Below are 17,500 nucleotides of genomic sequence, written 5' to 3' on the forward strand. Positions count from 1 at the left end.
CAAGCAATATCTCGAGACGTTACTTTAACTAAATGACTAGTAATTACTGTTCTATACATTTAAAAAAATATTAAAGTATTTCGTATTCGGGCTTCATGTATTGTGCTTTGCAAGTTTTTACCCACCGACCAATGTTGGAGTGCTGTGTGATGTTAAGTGTGTGTGGTATATTGTTTTTAGTTGTATTGCTGGATATATATGAACTATAATACATGCACTGATGCTCCTGTCAAAGGAAGTTCCTAATAAATCCCATAAAGTTAATTTAATTTAATTTAATTTAATTTAATTTAATTTAATTTAATTTAATTTAATTTAATTTAATTTAATTTAATTTAATTTAATTTAATTTGTCTTTTGTCACTTCAGAAATTGTGTGTTTGCCACATACAGTATGGTAATGTGTGTGTGTTTCTTGTTATTCCAGCACACTGTCTGCAATGCAACAGGAAGTCCTCATCTAGACATGTTCCCTCTCAACAACCAGACTCTGGAGGTCAACCTCTTCAAAGGGGTGAGTTGTTACCAGACAGGAGCTGTTGTTGTTTAAATTCAGCTCTTTAAAATGTATAAATGAACAATCAAAAGTTTAAAATATCTAGTGTGGGTGAAGCTCCTACACTTCCCATAAGCCACTGCAGTTATTGGAGTTTATTGGTGTTCAGCAGAAGGACTTGGCCACTGTTTGGTAGAAATGGCACAACCAGACTATATTCTCCCCACAAATTTCTCTCTAATGCCTTCAAGCCGACGTTATAATGTGCCCCTAATAAGAACAAACAAGTAATTTTTAATATATACAGTATATTGTAACTTTGACTTCGATTTGACCCATGTCCTGAAATATGTTTCCTTTGATGTAATTTTTTGGTTGATTGTTTTATGATGGATATATGGCTGGAAAGACTACAAATGAATTGCCACAAAGTTGTGTCGACTAACGTTATCCGTGTCGTTACGTGTGTGTGTGTGTGTGTGTGTGTGTGTGTGTGTGTGTGTGTGTGTGTGTGTGTGTGTGTGTGTGTGTGTGTGTGTGTGTGTGTGTGTGTGTGTGTTCCAGGGGGTGGTTCTTGGCTGTTTCTTCGGCCCAGCAGCGCTCTACATCTGGGCCGTTGGGATCCTCGCTGCCGGCCAGAGCTCCACCATGACGGGGACTTACTCAGGACAGTTTGTTATGGAGGTGAGAGGAGGCAGTACACACACACACACACACACACATACACACACACACGCTCACACACACACGCTCACACACACACGCACACACACTCGCACGCACGCACACACACTCACACACGCACGCACGCACGCACACACACTCACGCACGCACACACGCACGCACGCAAGCAAGCACTCACTCACTCACTCACTCACTCACTCACTCACTCACTCACTCACTCACTCACTCACTCACTCACTGTTGTGTTCCGGTACAGTACTTGACTAAATGTACTTTTTCACCATTGCATGAGACTCTTACCTTCACAGTCACACATCGGTCAGTTGTTTGTGTGAGTTTCTGCTTTAGTTGTTGTGACCTAGTTTTGTTATCTTTACAACGTACGTTTGGCTTCAGTTTTTATTTATTGAAGCAAAGTCATAATCGACTGTTTACTTTGCTTAACAAGTTCAGCTTTCTTCTCAGTGTCACAGACTAATACTAGGTTTTAAGTTTCAGGTATGAATTAGGTTTATTTTAGAGTCAGTGTAAGGGCTGGAGTTAGGTATTTACCCTGCGTTCCAATCCCCATACTTCCCTACTATTTAGTATGCCAAAAAAAGATTTAGGATGTCCCAATACATGCACGCCAATTGTAGTATGCTGAAAATACATAAATGCCCCACTAACTCCAATAGCATTTTGGAGTATTCGTCTTTATTCTTGACAATTCTTGACATAATGAAAAAAAAAAACTACCTTATCTGATTTTTTTTCTCTCCTGTGGCCCTAAAACTCTTCTGTACTTCAGTATGTACTAGTGTAGTAAAAAGAAAGAGTATGTGATTTGGAATGCAGGGTTAGTTTAGATGGTTAGGGTTAGGGTTAGGTATTTAGTTTTGATGGTTAGGGTTAGGGTAAGGGTGAGGTTAGGCATTTAGTTTGATGGTTAGGGTTAGGGTTAGGTATCTAGTTGTGATGGTTAGGGTTAGGGTTAGGCATTTAGTTTTGATGTTTAGGGTTAGGCTAAGTGGCTAGGGCCTCGTTGGCGCAGTAGGCAGCGCGTCAGTCTCATAATCTGAAGGTCGTGAGTTCGAGCCTCACACGGGGCATGAGTTATGCTACATGAATGGCTAAAATGTTACTGGATCCAAATGCTGAAACAATACAGTAGACATGTTTGTGGAGTTCAGTGCGTGCGGTACTGTCTGCCAGAGAACAGCAGCAGTAAGCGGCTAGGGAATGCATTATGTCAAGGAATGTCCTCACAAGTATAGCCTTACAAACGTGTGTGTGTCTGTCTCTGTGTGTGTGTGTGTGTGTGTGTGTATGTCTGTCTGTCTGCCTGTCTGTCTGCCTGCCTGCCTGTCTGTCTGCGTGTGTGTCTGTCTGTCTGTCTGTGCCTGCCTGCCTGTCTGTCTGTCTGTGTGTGTGTCTGCCTGTCTGTCTGTCTGCCTGCCTGTCTGTCTGTGTGTGTGTGTCTGTCTGTCTGTCTGCCTGCCTGTCTGCCTGTCTGTCTGTCTGTCTGTCTGTGTGTTTCCCCCCTCAGGGTTTCTTGAACCTGCGTTGGTCTCGTTTTGCTCGGACGTTGTTGACGCGTTCCATCGCCATATTTCCCACGCTGCTGGTGGCCATCTTCCAGGACATCGAACATCTCACCGGCATGAACGACTTCTTAAACGTTCTACAGAGCATGCAGGTCAGCTGTTGTACATCACCTTTTTAAATCACTCTCATCACATAGTATTTTACCTAGAAATATAAATGTTTTATCAAATTCACACCGAACTCTACAAGCAATTAGGGTTTGGGTAATGGGAAAAAAAGTTATAATATAAGTAATAAAAAAAAGTTAAAATAGTTGTTGTATATCACCATTTTAAATCAAAGTCAAGTCAAAGTCAAAGGTTTGTATCGTCAGTTCTGATATATGCAAGACATACATCACAATAGAAATGGCGAATCATTTAGCCACAACAATAAAGGCTTTTAAGGTGCCCAGTTCCCTCTCCTTTCTACAGTATAAAAAAATAAAAAGGGGTTTTAGCTGTGATTTGAAAAACCACATGAAACATGTAAATACGTATAATTGTAAATTAATTTAAATAAGTTAAAAACATACATTCATTCTTTTCCTTCTCTCCCAGCTGCCGTTTGCTCTCATCCCCATCCTGACGTTCACCAGTCTGCCTTCTCTCATGAACGAGTTCGCCAACGGACTGTAAGTTTACCAGCGCACAAACAGCAATCCCTAATGTTACTCCTTCAAACATACTTTTATCTGCAAATGTTTTAATCAATTATTTTTATGTGTGTGTGTGTGTGTGTGTGTGTGTGTGTGTGTGTGTGTGTGTGTGTGTGTGTGTGTGTGTGTCTGTGCGTGCGTGCATGCGTGTGTGTGTGTGTGTGTGTGTGTGGATGTATTTTCTCCATTGCACATAAGGTGCATTTTGAACTTGTATTTTGTCTTGTGTGTTATGTTTTAACTGTAACTGTGTTTTGCTGTCTGTTTTGGCCTTTTAATCTCAATGAGACTAACATGGTTGAATAAAGGATATTATATTAAACTTATCCTTCTCTTCTTCTACTCCTTCATTGCAGGTTCTTTAAGATCGGTGGAGGTCTGGTGGTGTTGTTGGTTTGCTGTATCAACATGTACTTCGTGGTGGTTTACGTGGTTGATCTCAACCGTGTGTGGCTGTACGTGTTGGCTCCCTTCCTCTCTCTGGCATACCTGGCATTCGTAGGATACTTGGTACGTGAACTTTGCCCCACTGTGGAAAAAAACAACTGGTTCAAGTAACTTAAAGACCTACTTCACCAGTGGAAATATGAAGGTTTATTGAACTCTGAGATCCTATGTAGAGTGTTTTATGGTCTCACTGTCTAACCCTACATTTTATCATGTGACACGACATCACACATGGTGAGGTGTAGGGTTAGGATTAACAGGACAGCTGGGCCAAGGGAAGACTGAGGGAAGAAAAACCTCATTCATTATATTATAATAGCGATTTTATAATGATAGAATGCCGGTTCCATATGGGTAAAGTTTTCCTTTAATATTCAACTAGGAATACTGCCAAAGCTAGAAGTCATTTCAACTCAGTTTTTGTTTTAAGGCGAGACACTACAGGTAAATAGGGTGACATTATTTTTTTTGCGCTGAAAAAAATCCAGTGTTAATACACAGCCTAGGCTCTGTAAACGGGCATGTTGCTAGCTATGTTGTGCCCCTATGTTAAAATATCCTTTGTTGACATACCAGTAAAGAGCCTTGGCTGTGTATTAACACCACTTTTTTTTTCAACACACACATTACAGACAGTTAGAGAATTGTGAGGAAATATTCGCTAATTTTGACAAAGTGATTTTGACAACAAGCATTCTGAAGAATAGCTGACTTCCACCTTTTTTTTAAACTTGTTTATTTTAGGTTTTTCTTTTTAAAGAACACAAACAAACAAGTGAAAAACGAACACACAAACAAAAGGCAAAACAAAACTGACATGGCGTACTCTACTTAAAAGGTTTCTAAGACATTGTACATGAAGAATTATTTTCAGCTGACTGCACCTTTAAGTGAACTGTGATTTTGCTAGCTGTCTGGATCTCTGGATTTCACAGAATCAACTTTATAACCTCACGCGCATCACGTGCAATAATATTTTCCATAAACCTAATTTACACATCACTCTCAACCTTTGTCCCCCGTCCTATCAAGGGAATAAAGTATCATACGCTCATCCGGCCAAACACACGGTCGTAGGTTAGTTATTGAAGCTTTCATATGAAAGGAACACAGGTTTTATTATGTGCATGATTGCCCTGTAGAATTGTTGCATTTGACAAACACTATTAAGTAAGTAAGTAAGTAAGTAAGTAAACTTTATTTATAGAGCGCCACTCGCAGACCAGGGTCACAAAGCGCTTCACAATGGGAAGCAACAACAGATTAAAATTGTACATACATTTAAAAGGCCAATTACAATACAGTGATAAAACATAGCAGCCCCAAGAACAAATTAGGCAAAAGCCTGCACAAATAAATAGGTTTTTAGTTGACGTTTGAATGCGTCAACAGACTCTATTGAACGCAGAGAGATGGGAAGATCGTTCCAGAGCTTGGGATAATAATAATAATGCTATGTTACTATTGCTGACACACAACATTTTTGGCGGATGTGTTGCATTTTATTAGCTGTTAACCCTTTCAAAGGCTTGGGCAAAAGATAGTAAAATAAAGGAAATTTTACTCTTAGAAAAAATATTGACTGCCTGTTGTTTTTACCTACCCATAATTTTATTAAAATGATTTGGAAAAAGATGCGTCACACGTGAGGTTATGAAAAAATGGTGCAAGGTTTAATGGAAAAATAGAGGAACATCTGATGATTTACGGAACTATTGACAACTTTATATGTTATTTTTCCATATTAACTCTATACTCTATATATATATATATATATATATATATATATATATATATATATATATATATAACTATAATTTAAATTGTTAATAAAATAACTATATCAAAAGCAATATCAATATGTTTGCGGATTTTCTTAACCTGACAGTAAAATAATATATTGTTGTGTGTCTGTCTCTCTCTCTCTGTCTGTCTGTCCGTCTGTCTGTCCGTCTGTCTGTCTGTCTCTCTCTCTCTGTCTCTCTGTCTCTCTGTCTCTGTCTGTCTCTCTCTCTCTCTGTCTGTCTCTCTGTCTCTCTCTGTCTCTCTCTCTCTCTGTCTCTCTCCGTCTGTCTCTCTGTCTCTCTCTCTCTGTCTCTCTGTCTGTCTCTCTCTCTCTGTCTGTCTCTCTCTCTCTCTGTCTCTCTCTGTCTCTCTCTCTCTCTCCGTCTGTCTCTCTGTCTCTGTCTCTCTCTCTCTCTCTGTCTCTCTCTCTCTCTGTCTCTCTGTCTCTCTCTCTCTGTCTCTCTGTCTCTCTCTGTCTGTCTCTCTCTCTCTCTCCCTCTCTCTGTCCTCTAGGCCTGGTTGTGTCTAATAGCTCTTGGTGTCTCCTGGTTGGATCCCAGCGCCAGGAAAGGGAACGACACCTCAGTCCTGATAGAACAACAGCCGGAGTTTGATTCCTGAATCGGGACGTTTTGTGTTTCCAGTCGACGTTTCATTTCAAAGGTGCAGCTGTGAACGGGACCACCCACCCTTTCCTTTTCGCATTCCCTTCAAGCACATGTACTGGGCTCAAGTGCTCATTTATCTTTATCTGTATATTTTATTATTTTATTTAGATTTTTTTTTTGGCATTTTCAAGCTTTATTAGATAGTACAGAGTTGAAATGGGGAGACAGAGAGACAGGGGGGATGACCTGCAGTAAAGGTCCACGGGTCGGACTTGAACCCGCGACCACTGCAACGAAGGCCGGAGCCAATATGGTACACGTCCTATCCACTACGCCACCGGAGCGCCCCTGTGATTTATTTATACTAGAAAGTTCAAGAACCTTTGAAGGAAATTTTTAATTGTTTTGCTTTATTCATTGGACATTGTGGAGAGACAGAGGTGAAATAAGGCAGAGAGGGGAATGACATGCAGAGGACGACCCGGGCTGGATTCTAACCCGGGTCTGCTGTGAAAAGGACTGAGACTCTATATGGTACGCGCTCTAAACACTACACTACAGAACGCCCCAAATACCAGACACTTTAGGATGAAATTTTGTACAAATGGTGCTCCAGATGTTTTATTTTTATTTGTAAGTGCATTATGTCAATGAATGTCCTCAAAAAGATTATGTTTTATAAATATGATGATTTAGGGAAATATGGATGACTTGAGCTGAGCTGAAATGATCAGTCAATATAGAGAAAATGTCCGATTATACTGTTATTATCTCAATATGAATATATGATTTTCTCCCTGATTCCTATGTAATCCCTGTGTGTGTGTGTGTGTGTGTGTGTGTGTGTGTGTGTGTGTGTGTGTGTGTGTGTGTGTGTGTGTGTGTGTGTGTGTGTGTGTGTGTGTGTGTGTGTGTGTGTGTGTGTGTTTTGAAGACTGATGAAGAAAATTTTCCTACGACTAAGATCAGTAAGTTTTACCAAACCTGGTTTACAGGTGTGAATGATTTATTTCACAGCATAGGACATTATGCTCAATAATGCTGGTGACTTGAGAAGTACATTGTGTGTGTGTGTGTGTGTGTGTGTGTGTGTGTGTGTGTGTGTGTGTGTGTGTGTGTGTGTGTGTGTGTGTGTGTGTGTGTGTGTGTGTGTGTGTGTGTGTGTGTGTTAGTCGACTAAATGGTTATATATATATATTATTTTTTTAAGGAAATTTAATTCAATGTTTTTTTGCAGAATCCCTGCAGTTTCTGTTTTGTCCACATGGGGGCAGTGCAGGCCACAGAGGAACGCCCTCATACAGTAAACCAGCTTAACTGCACAACAACAACAGCAGCAGCAGCACAGTATATTACATGGTGTGTTACATCATGTTTCATGTGTGTGTGTGTGTGTGTGTGTGTGTGTGTGTGTGTGTGTGTGTGTGTGTGTGTGTGTGTGTGTGTGTGTGTGTGTGTGTGTGTGTGTGTGTGTGTGTGTGTGTGTGTGTGTGTGTGTGTGTGTGTGTGTGTGTTGGGGGGCTGCATTACTGTATTATACAGAGCAAATCAAACGACTTGAATATTTTAAAATGTCACACTCAGCATGGAGACACACACACACACACACACACTCAGCTGTCCTCAAACAGTCTATGGCTGTGGCTGGTTGTTTGACATGCCTGTGGTGGCGAGGACGGAGTTGCAATGTTGTGCAACTGCTGCAAGTTTCAGTGTTTCAGTGTTGCTTAAAAATTCCAAGTGCCTCCGTTCTTTCTCAGGGAGTTAGAGAGGAGAGGCGGACGGACAGGTTTTTTCTTTGCATTGTGGCGGGGATTTTTTTTTTTTCTTTTTTCTTTCTCTGTCACGGAGGCAGAGTTATGTAAGACGGGAGAGTCTTCACTACACCGCCCCTCTCTGTTTTTGTTTTTCTCAATGAGCCAATGTCTATTTCCCTCTTGCCTAGGCCCCACAGCCTGTCCACTGTAGGCCCCTTTCCTGGAAACGTAGCCCAAAGCGGAGGCCACTCAGGGGCAGGGTTAGGGAGTGTAGAGGAGGGGTGGATGGGGGGCGGGAGGGCGGGGGGGTGGCTCTTCCTGCAAATCACATGATTGTGTGTGTGTGTGTGTGTGTGTGTGTGTGTGTGTGTGTGTGTGTGTGTGTGTGTGTGTGTGTGTGTGTGTGTGTGTGTGTGTGTGTGTGTGTGTGTGTGTGTGTGTGTGTGTGTGTGTGGACCCTACAACCCTACAGTACATGAGGCTCAGATGTTTGGGAGCGAGTGCACATTTCATTTCAACAGCTAAGGCCTGTCGTCAGTCAACGTGATTGGACGTAGCTAATGCATTGCAGAGTGCATGGGGCTGTAAGTATAGACGCACTGTGGGTGGATTCCCAGGTGTGAAGAAAACATAGAAATAGAACCACAACGCTTATGGATGGATGGATAGATCGTGTGTGTGTGTGTGTGTGTGTGTGTGTGTGTGTGTATGTGTGTGTGTGTGTGTGTATGTAATGTTTTTATGCCTTTTAATGTCAACATCGCCACAGTTTTTTTTTTACTGTGCTGTTTAACTTGATGAGCAGTTTTGTATAGGATATTTCTTAAAGCTGGGGTATATGATTTCTGATTGGTCGAAGTGAACATGAGCGGTACACTTTGACCAATCAGAGCGAGACTCCGATTCTTTAAAAAAAAAAAAATCCGATTCTCTGTTCTTATTGGCTGTTGTTGGGACTGTCCATTCACTTTGGCACAACTTTGTTGGTGTAGAGCGTGTCAGGGAGGGACCAAAGAGAACAAGTGGAGCAGTTGAGGTATTGCATTTGGATTCGAATCTCTATCCCAACTGCTATTTTCTCCCCAAATCATATGCCCCAGCTTTAATCTATTCCCGCGGTGTTGTTGGCATCAGCAATATGATCTAAAAGCTATTTATAACACTGTTCTATTTGTATATTTTTGCTATAATGTGTAACAGATTAGCATGACTATTTTTGCAAAGGATAATATCCCCAAGACATTTGTTTTGGGGATTAAAGAAACTCAGTGATTGCTGCAATTATGTTTGTGTGTGTGTGTGTGCGTGCGTGCGTGCGTGCGTGCGTGCGTGCGTGCGTGTGTGTGTGTGTGTGTGTGTGTGTGTGTGAGATAAGCTGCAATTATATGAAGAAGAAAATCATAAAATGTGTTATTGGATGTAAACAAACTTTTTATCCCTTGAGCAAACACAATAAACCACAACATGGAATCACAGGAAATTGTATGTGAAGATCTCATTTGTTCCTTTTTATTTGTCCTTTTTGCATTCAAACTTTGGGATATCACAATGAGAAATATTCAAGTTTCGAATCTGAAAAGTGCAGTTAAAGTGATTGATCTCTCCTTCCGCCCCGTGTTGCCTTAACGTGCTTGTCCTGTGCAGTTATAACATGTATCTGATGTTTTGTAAGTCACGTTTTTGGACTTTTTTCTTTTTTTTTTTTTCTTTTTTTTTTTTTTTACAACTACCACTTCACAGCCCCCTTGGGGGGTGGGGGGGGGGCTCAACACCCCTTGGCCCCTTTGCTCTGCTCTGTCCGAGGAATTCACCAAAACATGACTGAAAGCAAGACGCACCAGAGAGCATATAGCCTACAGACAGACAGACAGACAGACAGACAGACAGACAGACACACTCACTCACTCGTTCTCTTACGTCATACTTTCTTATACTTACACAAAAACACACACACAGACACACACACATACATACAGTACATAGGTCTACATACACTCACTCACTCAGTCACTCACTCACTCACTCACACACACACACACACACACACACACACACATAAACACACACTCACCCCCCCCCCCCCCTCCCCCACCCTCCACCCCACCCCAACCCAACCCACACACACACACAGGCAGAGATAATGCATTTCCAGTTAATTGAGTATACAGCGGCATCAGGTGCCAACCACATGACATTTTCCATCTGTGCGTTTTCCATACTCACATTGTATATATTTTTACACCGATCCGTCAGTCCTGCTTTCTTAAAATGTCCAACACCAGGAATTCAAAACAGCAGAGGCCATTCTTGTTTACGTCTTGCGTTGTGGATACTGTGGCCTCTGGCTTTAGCTTGTGGTGTAAAAGGTCCACACATGTGTTTTTGGAAATGGTCGACTTAGTATTTCAACTGTGCGAGCTATTCTTTTATTATTAACTATGTTTATTTGACTATTTCTATGTGTTTTCTTCAGCTTAAAGGTGCAGTGTGTAACTTTGGGTGTGTCTGAGAAGTGAACATTTTCTACTAAGGTGTATTCTCATAACTTCATAAAAACAAACTTTCCGCACTGGAAAATGTGATCCCTGGAACACTGTTTGAAGTTAGAAAAGCTTCCTGAAAAGTTACTGTTTCACTGTTGTTGTTGTTGTTGTTTACAGCAGCAGGGCCCACAGTTTGGTTTACAAACATAATCTAGTCTTACGTTTGATTCCAGCAGGTGTCTTAAAAGAATTTTGGTTTGATTTACGATGATAGAATTATTCAATACCAAGAATTACATGTAGAGAAATTATGTTTTGGAAACTAACTGCAGGCTCGCCAATAGTAAACAAATCCCCCTCCTCTGAAACTGCACAATGCACCTTTAAATAACCAAGCCTGCCATGATTTCCTTAGGGCATTTCTTAACTTTCAGAGTAACAGGCGTTGCTGCAAAGGCTCAAAATATAAATATAAATATCTTGGGACCCACTTGGTCGACCACATTGCCTAACGTGATGTCAAAACCCAACTTGTGTTTATTTGAACAAGTTGAAACAAACTCAGGAAAAATCACCATAGCCTTTTACTCAGTATAGTGACAAAAATGTTTTTATAAAATAAACAGCATTTTGCCTACAGTTGAGTACATATTTGAATAAAAACAATAGTAATGGCAACTTTTTTCGAATTTTTATTTTTATTTAGGCTATCACTAGATTTAGACGTAGAGAGATACAAGCTGAGTTCTTCACAGGGTTGGCTACGTGGAATGAGAGTTCTACATGATGCAACCGTCCTGTAATGTTTAAAACCAGAAGTCTGTTGGTAAAATAAAGGCATTCCAATGCAGAGCCATCGACAAGTGCTGTAATACCAACAAGTCCTCCAAGGCCCGCACAGGTTTGGGGGAGGACAGGGTGCAATAAATGATCCATCTATCTATCTATCTATCTATCTATCTATCTATCTATCTATCTGTCTATCTGTCTATCTGTCTATCTGTCTGTCTGTCTGTCTGTCTGTCTGTCTGTCTGTCTGTCTATCTATCTGTCTGTCTGTCTGTCTGTCTGTCTGTCTGTCTGTCTGTCTGTCTGTCTGTCTGTCTGTCTTTCTATCTATCTATCTATCTATCTATCTATCTATCTATCTATCTATCTATCTATCTATCTATCTATCTATCTATCTATCTATCTATCTATCTATCTATCTATCTGTCTATCTGTCTATCTGTCTATCTGTCTATCTGTCTGTCTGTCTGTCTGTCTGTCTGTCTGTCTGTCTGTCTGTCTGTCTCTGTCTAATACACACATGATTGAAAATGTGCAAATAAAATTGAAAAAAACAAAACAATAGGCTATCTAAAAAAAAGTACACTAGTTAATTTAGTAAAGGAGCAGTCGTCAGTACAAAACAAGTTGGTTTAATTTCACTGTGTGTGTCGGTAGTATTGCAGCAGTCAGGGGAAGCGAATAAGGGAGGGAGAAAATGAAAGGAGCCTGGGTCATTGGTTTCACTCTGCCCTCTCTTACCCCCTCACACATACAGCGCTACTGAGGGACAGTGTAAGCAAGCACTGCTGCAAGACTCTCTTCACGCGTGGGCACTGAAGAATACATCTGCTAGACTGTGTCGCATGCATTAGGTATTGTATAACTTTATTTTATAGTTTTTATGCTTAAAAAAACAAACTGATACCTCGTCTAGAAATGTTATGTCTATGTATATTAAGTGTTTTTGACTGGATGTATTATTGAGTGAGGATGTTATTTTGCAAACATTTTTTTTGCTTGAATAAGAGATTATGATATCGCGATTTTAGACGTAGGCTAAACAACGCGAATTGAGGCGTGAAAAACAAACTGCAGCGGGAAAAGGTAGCTGGCAACATCTGGACAATAATAATCTGGATGATAATGATCAAACCTTGCACAGAACACGATAATGTAGACTACAGTATTTGTATTGTTTGTGTGTGGAGTGTTTTGTGCATTGTTTTTTTTTGTTCATAATAATAATAGCACAAACTGCACCTACTTTTTTGCATTTGAAATTGAATCACAGTTAAGACACACACATACACACACAAAGAAAATGCAGACTAGCCTACAAATGATAAATAAATATGTAGGCCTATTATTGTAGTAAAATAGGCTACAATAGAAATAAGAAAACACAAATTAAATTACTTCCTTGCCTACAAGTAAAGATAAATAAAAGGCCTACATGAGAATATTGTCTGTTTTTATTTATATGCTAATAAAGTTACATAAATATATATTTATTTGTTTACGTTTTCCTTACAAACAACGTGAGCTCATTTCATTTGTACGAGAAGCGCTGGAATGTGTTCGGTGCGGCGCGTGCGGGACAGGGAGGAATGCCTAGGCCCCGCCCACCCCATCACCTCGTCCAATCAGCGAGCGGCGACGGTTTCAAGGCACCCGCGGAGTCCCAACCGTAGAAAAACAAAGCCTGGGATAACAACAAAACTCATATTTTACGGTGAAATCGGCACGGGGATCAATTTAACGACGTCGGAACCGGTGATAAGACGCTATTTTTGGCGTTTTTCGTCGCTCTTTGGGACCTTTCGGGCGATGTTGTTTATCTGTAGTAAAGGGGGGGCTTGAAACCGCCGCTCCCTTGCCCCATTTCCTTGGTTGTTTTCCTCCTCGCGCCTGGATTCTCCATGTTGTTGGTGAGCGGAGGAGTGAAGATTGTCGGGAGGTAGAAAGGGGGGGTCGCTCCTATACCAGTTATAGTTTAGCGGTACAAAAAAAAATCAAGACGACGGAGCGGATAGCGACTCAAATTAGCCTCATTTTTGAAAGAAAAAAATTATACATCGAAGTGCCTTGCCCCCTCCCCAGGCGGACCTCAGACACACCAAAACGGCTTCGGGAATCAAGATAAGGAACAAGATTCAAGAAAAACCTTACGCTACTATTTTTTTTCTTCTTCTTCGGGGGATTTTTACATTTTTAAACTGAGGCGGTTGACAAGTTCCCCTCGGTGTATTCTTCTTGACTCGACTTGTCCATTAAAAATACTAAAAACTATAAAACCGAAACCTCAATGAGGGGTGCCCATGTCCAGAGCTCGAGGACAGGATTTGAGGATATTGAGGGCTCCGTGATTGTCAGATGGAAAGTTCTGTTATCACCCAAGTGCAGAAAGAAGACGTTCAAGTCACTTTGCCACCGAAAACAGGTGAGATATTGTCTGCTGCATTTAAAACTGTATTTAAATATGCTTCACGTGGTGTTTTTGTATGAATTTTATCTGAATGGTGTGAACAACAGTCAGTGTGTGTGTGTGTGTGGTAAGAAAGCCTGTATGTAATGTGTGTGTATGTAGTGCGCCCTTTTGACAGATGAGCGCGATTTCAGACGCATAGCAACCACATTTTTTATTTATTTATTGCACATTTACAACGATATTCTGTCATATTTTACACCTCCACACTTCAATTAAAAAGAAATATAAACAATAACGTGTATTTTTAACTGAATACATTTCGCCTTGACGCTTGTAACCTAGTTGTTTTTCTCCAGCGATCACCTGCCTGTACACCATAAAAGAGTTATAGCCTAATAAAAAAACAGCACCGAAGAACATGTTAAGTACAATATCGTCTTAATAACACAGCTAAGTCGCTTTTGTGTTGAATTTAAGATCATTTTATATAAGTTCACATTCTCCGTTACGCGCTAGGTTTTGCCATCGGGAGCTTAGTAGCTATTGTTGATCCTGTTTTGGTGTCCCAGTTTTTTTTTTTGGGGTTGTTGTTGTTGCAGCGGTAGCGGGAGCATTATCCTTCAAATCTGTCTCTTCTTAACATGTGTGTTGTTGTGATTAAAGCTGAGTTTTTTTCTTGTTTGTTGGTATATGCTTGTTTGTTTAATGTATGGTGGTCGTGTGGACATTTCTCCAAAACCCAAAGTGTGAGTGTGTGTGTGTGTGTGTGTGTGTGTGTTTTGCTGCTGCTGTATATTTATGTCGATCAGGTTCCAGCTTGTTTTTGGCACTATCCCATATCCTACTACTAGTTGGCTACACAACATGGGCAGCTCGCCTGTCAGCGCCACACTACACTACAAATTAGGCTATTTTTCACTTAAAAAACTATGATTTATTTTTATATATAGGCATTGGGCAGTAAGCTGTATTATGAGGGGGCGTTACATATGATAGTGCATCAAAAAATACTGCGCTATTTACACATTTACTTGTTTATAAACTAGGATTTTTTTAAAATATATAGGCATTAGGAAGAAGTAGGCGTTATATATGATAGTGCTTGACTGTATCATCCAAAAAATACAGCGCTATTTACATACATTTGCTTGTTTTTAGATAAAAAAATAAAAAAATGCTCTTTTTTTTCTATATTACGGTAAATCCTAATACATTATATTATAGGCTTGTTGGATGTGTATAGGGGTCCGTCTGGAGAATGTAGGTTGGATATGATTGTGCTTGACTGTAGCATCCAAAAAATACTGCGCTATTTACACACATTTGCTTGTTTTTAAATTAAAAACTGCTCTTTTTTTTCTATATTACGGTAAATCTTCCTACATTATATTATATGCTTGTTGGATGTGCATATGGGTCTGGGGAGTGTAGGTTGCCTATAAACAGGAGGGGGGTTGGGGTTTGGGGAGGGGGCGCTCTTGCTGTATCGAAATACCAGGTGCCGCGGTGTTGACAGTGGAATGCACAAGCACACCCCTCTCTCTGTACACGCCCATTGTAGCGTTTGAAAGATTTCGTTGTTTGCACGTTTTTTCTCCTCGGGCTTTGAATTAGGATTTACTTGCCCCATTGATTGTATTCGTGACTCAACACTTGGTTGGTGAATGTACATAGAGACTATAGTAACGTTGTGCATATTGTATGATTGCAGTAGGTATTAATGGTGTGAATAAATAAAAATACTTATATATATATTTTTTCTCATGTTTTGAGCTTAGAAAATAAATTGTCTCCATAAATTTTTTTTTAGACTCAGTGGGTATACATGGACATACTGCATAGTGGATTCGCCTGCAGTATTAATCTTTTCTTCTATTTTTACATGCAAGGGGGGGGGGGGGAGATTATAATGTATGTGTTATGTCATACATCATGGCCAATGCTGTTGTCTTCCTGTGGGGAAATCACTAGGATTAACCATGACTGGATTCACATTTATTCATGGCATATAAATCATGATGTTGTAGATTGTAGGGCTGTGTGATTTAGAAAAAAATATCTAACTGCGATTTTTATGACTGCTCAATTTGCGACATATGGGGGATTATCACTTTTACATAATCACTGCATTTTCATTTAAAAGCATGTTAAAATGATTATAATGTGATTTTTGTGGGAATATAGACGAAACAAAGATGTTTTCTTAAGTGAGTAGAATAGGATGTGTGGGCAGGACATCAATGCAGCATGACAATGATTAATTAAAAGTGTATTTTGACAAATATTGCACCTTCCCTACGATTTAAAAATTTAAATAGCTCATATATGGATTACGATAAAATTGATTGCTGGTGCAGCCCTAGTAGATTGTATCGAATATTGTTTTTCATTATATAATACACATTTATTTTTAGAATAAAGTGTAACTTGGCCCTAATGAATGACATCTAAGGAATTCCAAAGTCAGGCTCCAGTGTCCCTTTGTGTGTCTAACATGGTGTTGTGTAACATTGGCCAATGGTGTGTGTCTGCCTTGGACCTATTATAAGCTGTCTGCATTGTGTCCAAAAAAAGCCCTGGGGGTCAGCTTGGGGGACCCTGTACATCAAAAGATTTAAAAAAAAAAAGCTCAATCCAGAATTCTTCTAAGTAAAAAGCAATTAAAACTGTAACTGCTTTGTGTTATGTTAAGTGTCTTTACGTAAGAGTTTTATTATGGACCCTTGTGTATAGGTATTGAAAGACCTTTTCTCTGTACACTTTACACATGGTTTCATTAAAGAAAATGAAAAAAATACATCTGAGAAAGCATACAGGTGACTGGCACACTGTTAAGTTATTGTTCTAGTACGTTCTGACTGAAATACCGTGATGCAGTATCCCGGGATATTTATAAATAGCAACGGTATTCCTTTAAGTTACGTCATCAAAAAATCATCTATGTTAAATGTGCAGTGCATGGTTCTATAAATGCCTTTTTAGAGTGTGTGTGTGTGCGTGTGTGTGTGTGTGTGTGTGTCCAACAGCAGCACCAATGCCTGTGTTTTTTCAAAGATGCTATAAAAGCAGTGACAGAACTCCTGTAAATGACGGAGGCCTAATTTGTCAAATTTAAGAACCTGTCAAAAAAGGACGAAGCTATTTTAGACAAAGCCTTCACACTCACTATGCGTCAATCAACTGGCTCTATTCTCAGACAGCACCACTAGACAGAAAATATGGCCAACGCAAACCAGTGGGTCCCATAAACAGTCTATGTTTGGTCCCCCCAAAAAATTACACTCCTGCTTCATTGTATAAAGCATCTTAAAATATCAAGTCAAGTCAACTTTATTGTCAATTCTTAAAATATGAAGGCCTACATAGGAATTGAAATGGCGTTTGTCTCTATCAAAATATTTGGCGATTATTTTAATAATAGATTAATAATCGATTCGTCGATTAATCGTTGCAGCTCTAGGTGCAATAGGAACAATAATAATAATAAAATAAAGTAGAATAAGATATTATAATACAGCTTGAAAGACTATGGAAGTAAATCACTGTATACGTACATTTTGTTTGTTTATTGAGTTTGGAACGTAAGTTGCATTGAGTTACATTGTGGTGTGTTCAAGTGCTGTCCAGAATTATTTTTTAAAATTTTGGCGATGTAACTTTATCGTGATGAGTTCAATGTAATCGTGTAAAATGGAGTGCTAGGCGAAAAACTACAACAAATATAGGCCACCACCAACTAACTAAAAGAATAATGGTTATACCGCATACTGTGGTGTATAGTAATTTATTTGGGGAAGATTTATTTAAAGGGGTTCA

At 39.8% G+C, this 17,500-nt stretch overlaps 2 protein-coding genes across 2 annotated transcripts in view; both read left to right on the top strand.

Annotated features, from left to right (window-relative positions):
* Positions 1 to 6,936, top strand: part of LOC307253453 (natural resistance-associated macrophage protein 2-like) — a 13,577-nt gene extending 6,641 nt beyond the window's left edge. The window contains exons 9-14 of the mRNA XM_080031508.1: positions 428 to 514; positions 1,061 to 1,180; positions 2,710 to 2,859; positions 3,308 to 3,381; positions 3,762 to 3,915; positions 6,151 to 6,936. Coding sequence (XP_079887634.1) covers positions 428 to 514; positions 1,061 to 1,180; positions 2,710 to 2,859; positions 3,308 to 3,381; positions 3,762 to 3,915; positions 6,151 to 6,258 — 693 coding nt within the window. The 3' untranslated portion in view covers positions 6,259 to 6,936. The remainder of the gene's footprint in view (positions 1 to 427; positions 515 to 1,060; positions 1,181 to 2,709; positions 2,860 to 3,307; positions 3,382 to 3,761; positions 3,916 to 6,150) is intronic.
* A 6,056-nt stretch (positions 6,937 to 12,992) lies between these two features.
* The window catches only part of ctdsp2 (CTD (carboxy-terminal domain, RNA polymerase II, polypeptide A) small phosphatase 2), a 17,442-nt gene continuing 12,934 nt past the window's right edge, over positions 12,993 to 17,500 (top strand). The window contains exon 1 of the mRNA XM_080031218.1: positions 12,993 to 13,696. Within this exon, the coding sequence (XP_079887344.1) occupies positions 13,630 to 13,696 (67 nt within the window). The 5' untranslated portion in view covers positions 12,993 to 13,629. The remainder of the gene's footprint in view (positions 13,697 to 17,500) is intronic.

Source organism: Ammodytes marinus, assembly GCF_949987685.1.
Source record: "Ammodytes marinus genome assembly, chromosome: 7".
Classification (NCBI taxonomy): domain Eukaryota; kingdom Metazoa; phylum Chordata; class Actinopteri; order Uranoscopiformes; family Ammodytidae; genus Ammodytes; species Ammodytes marinus.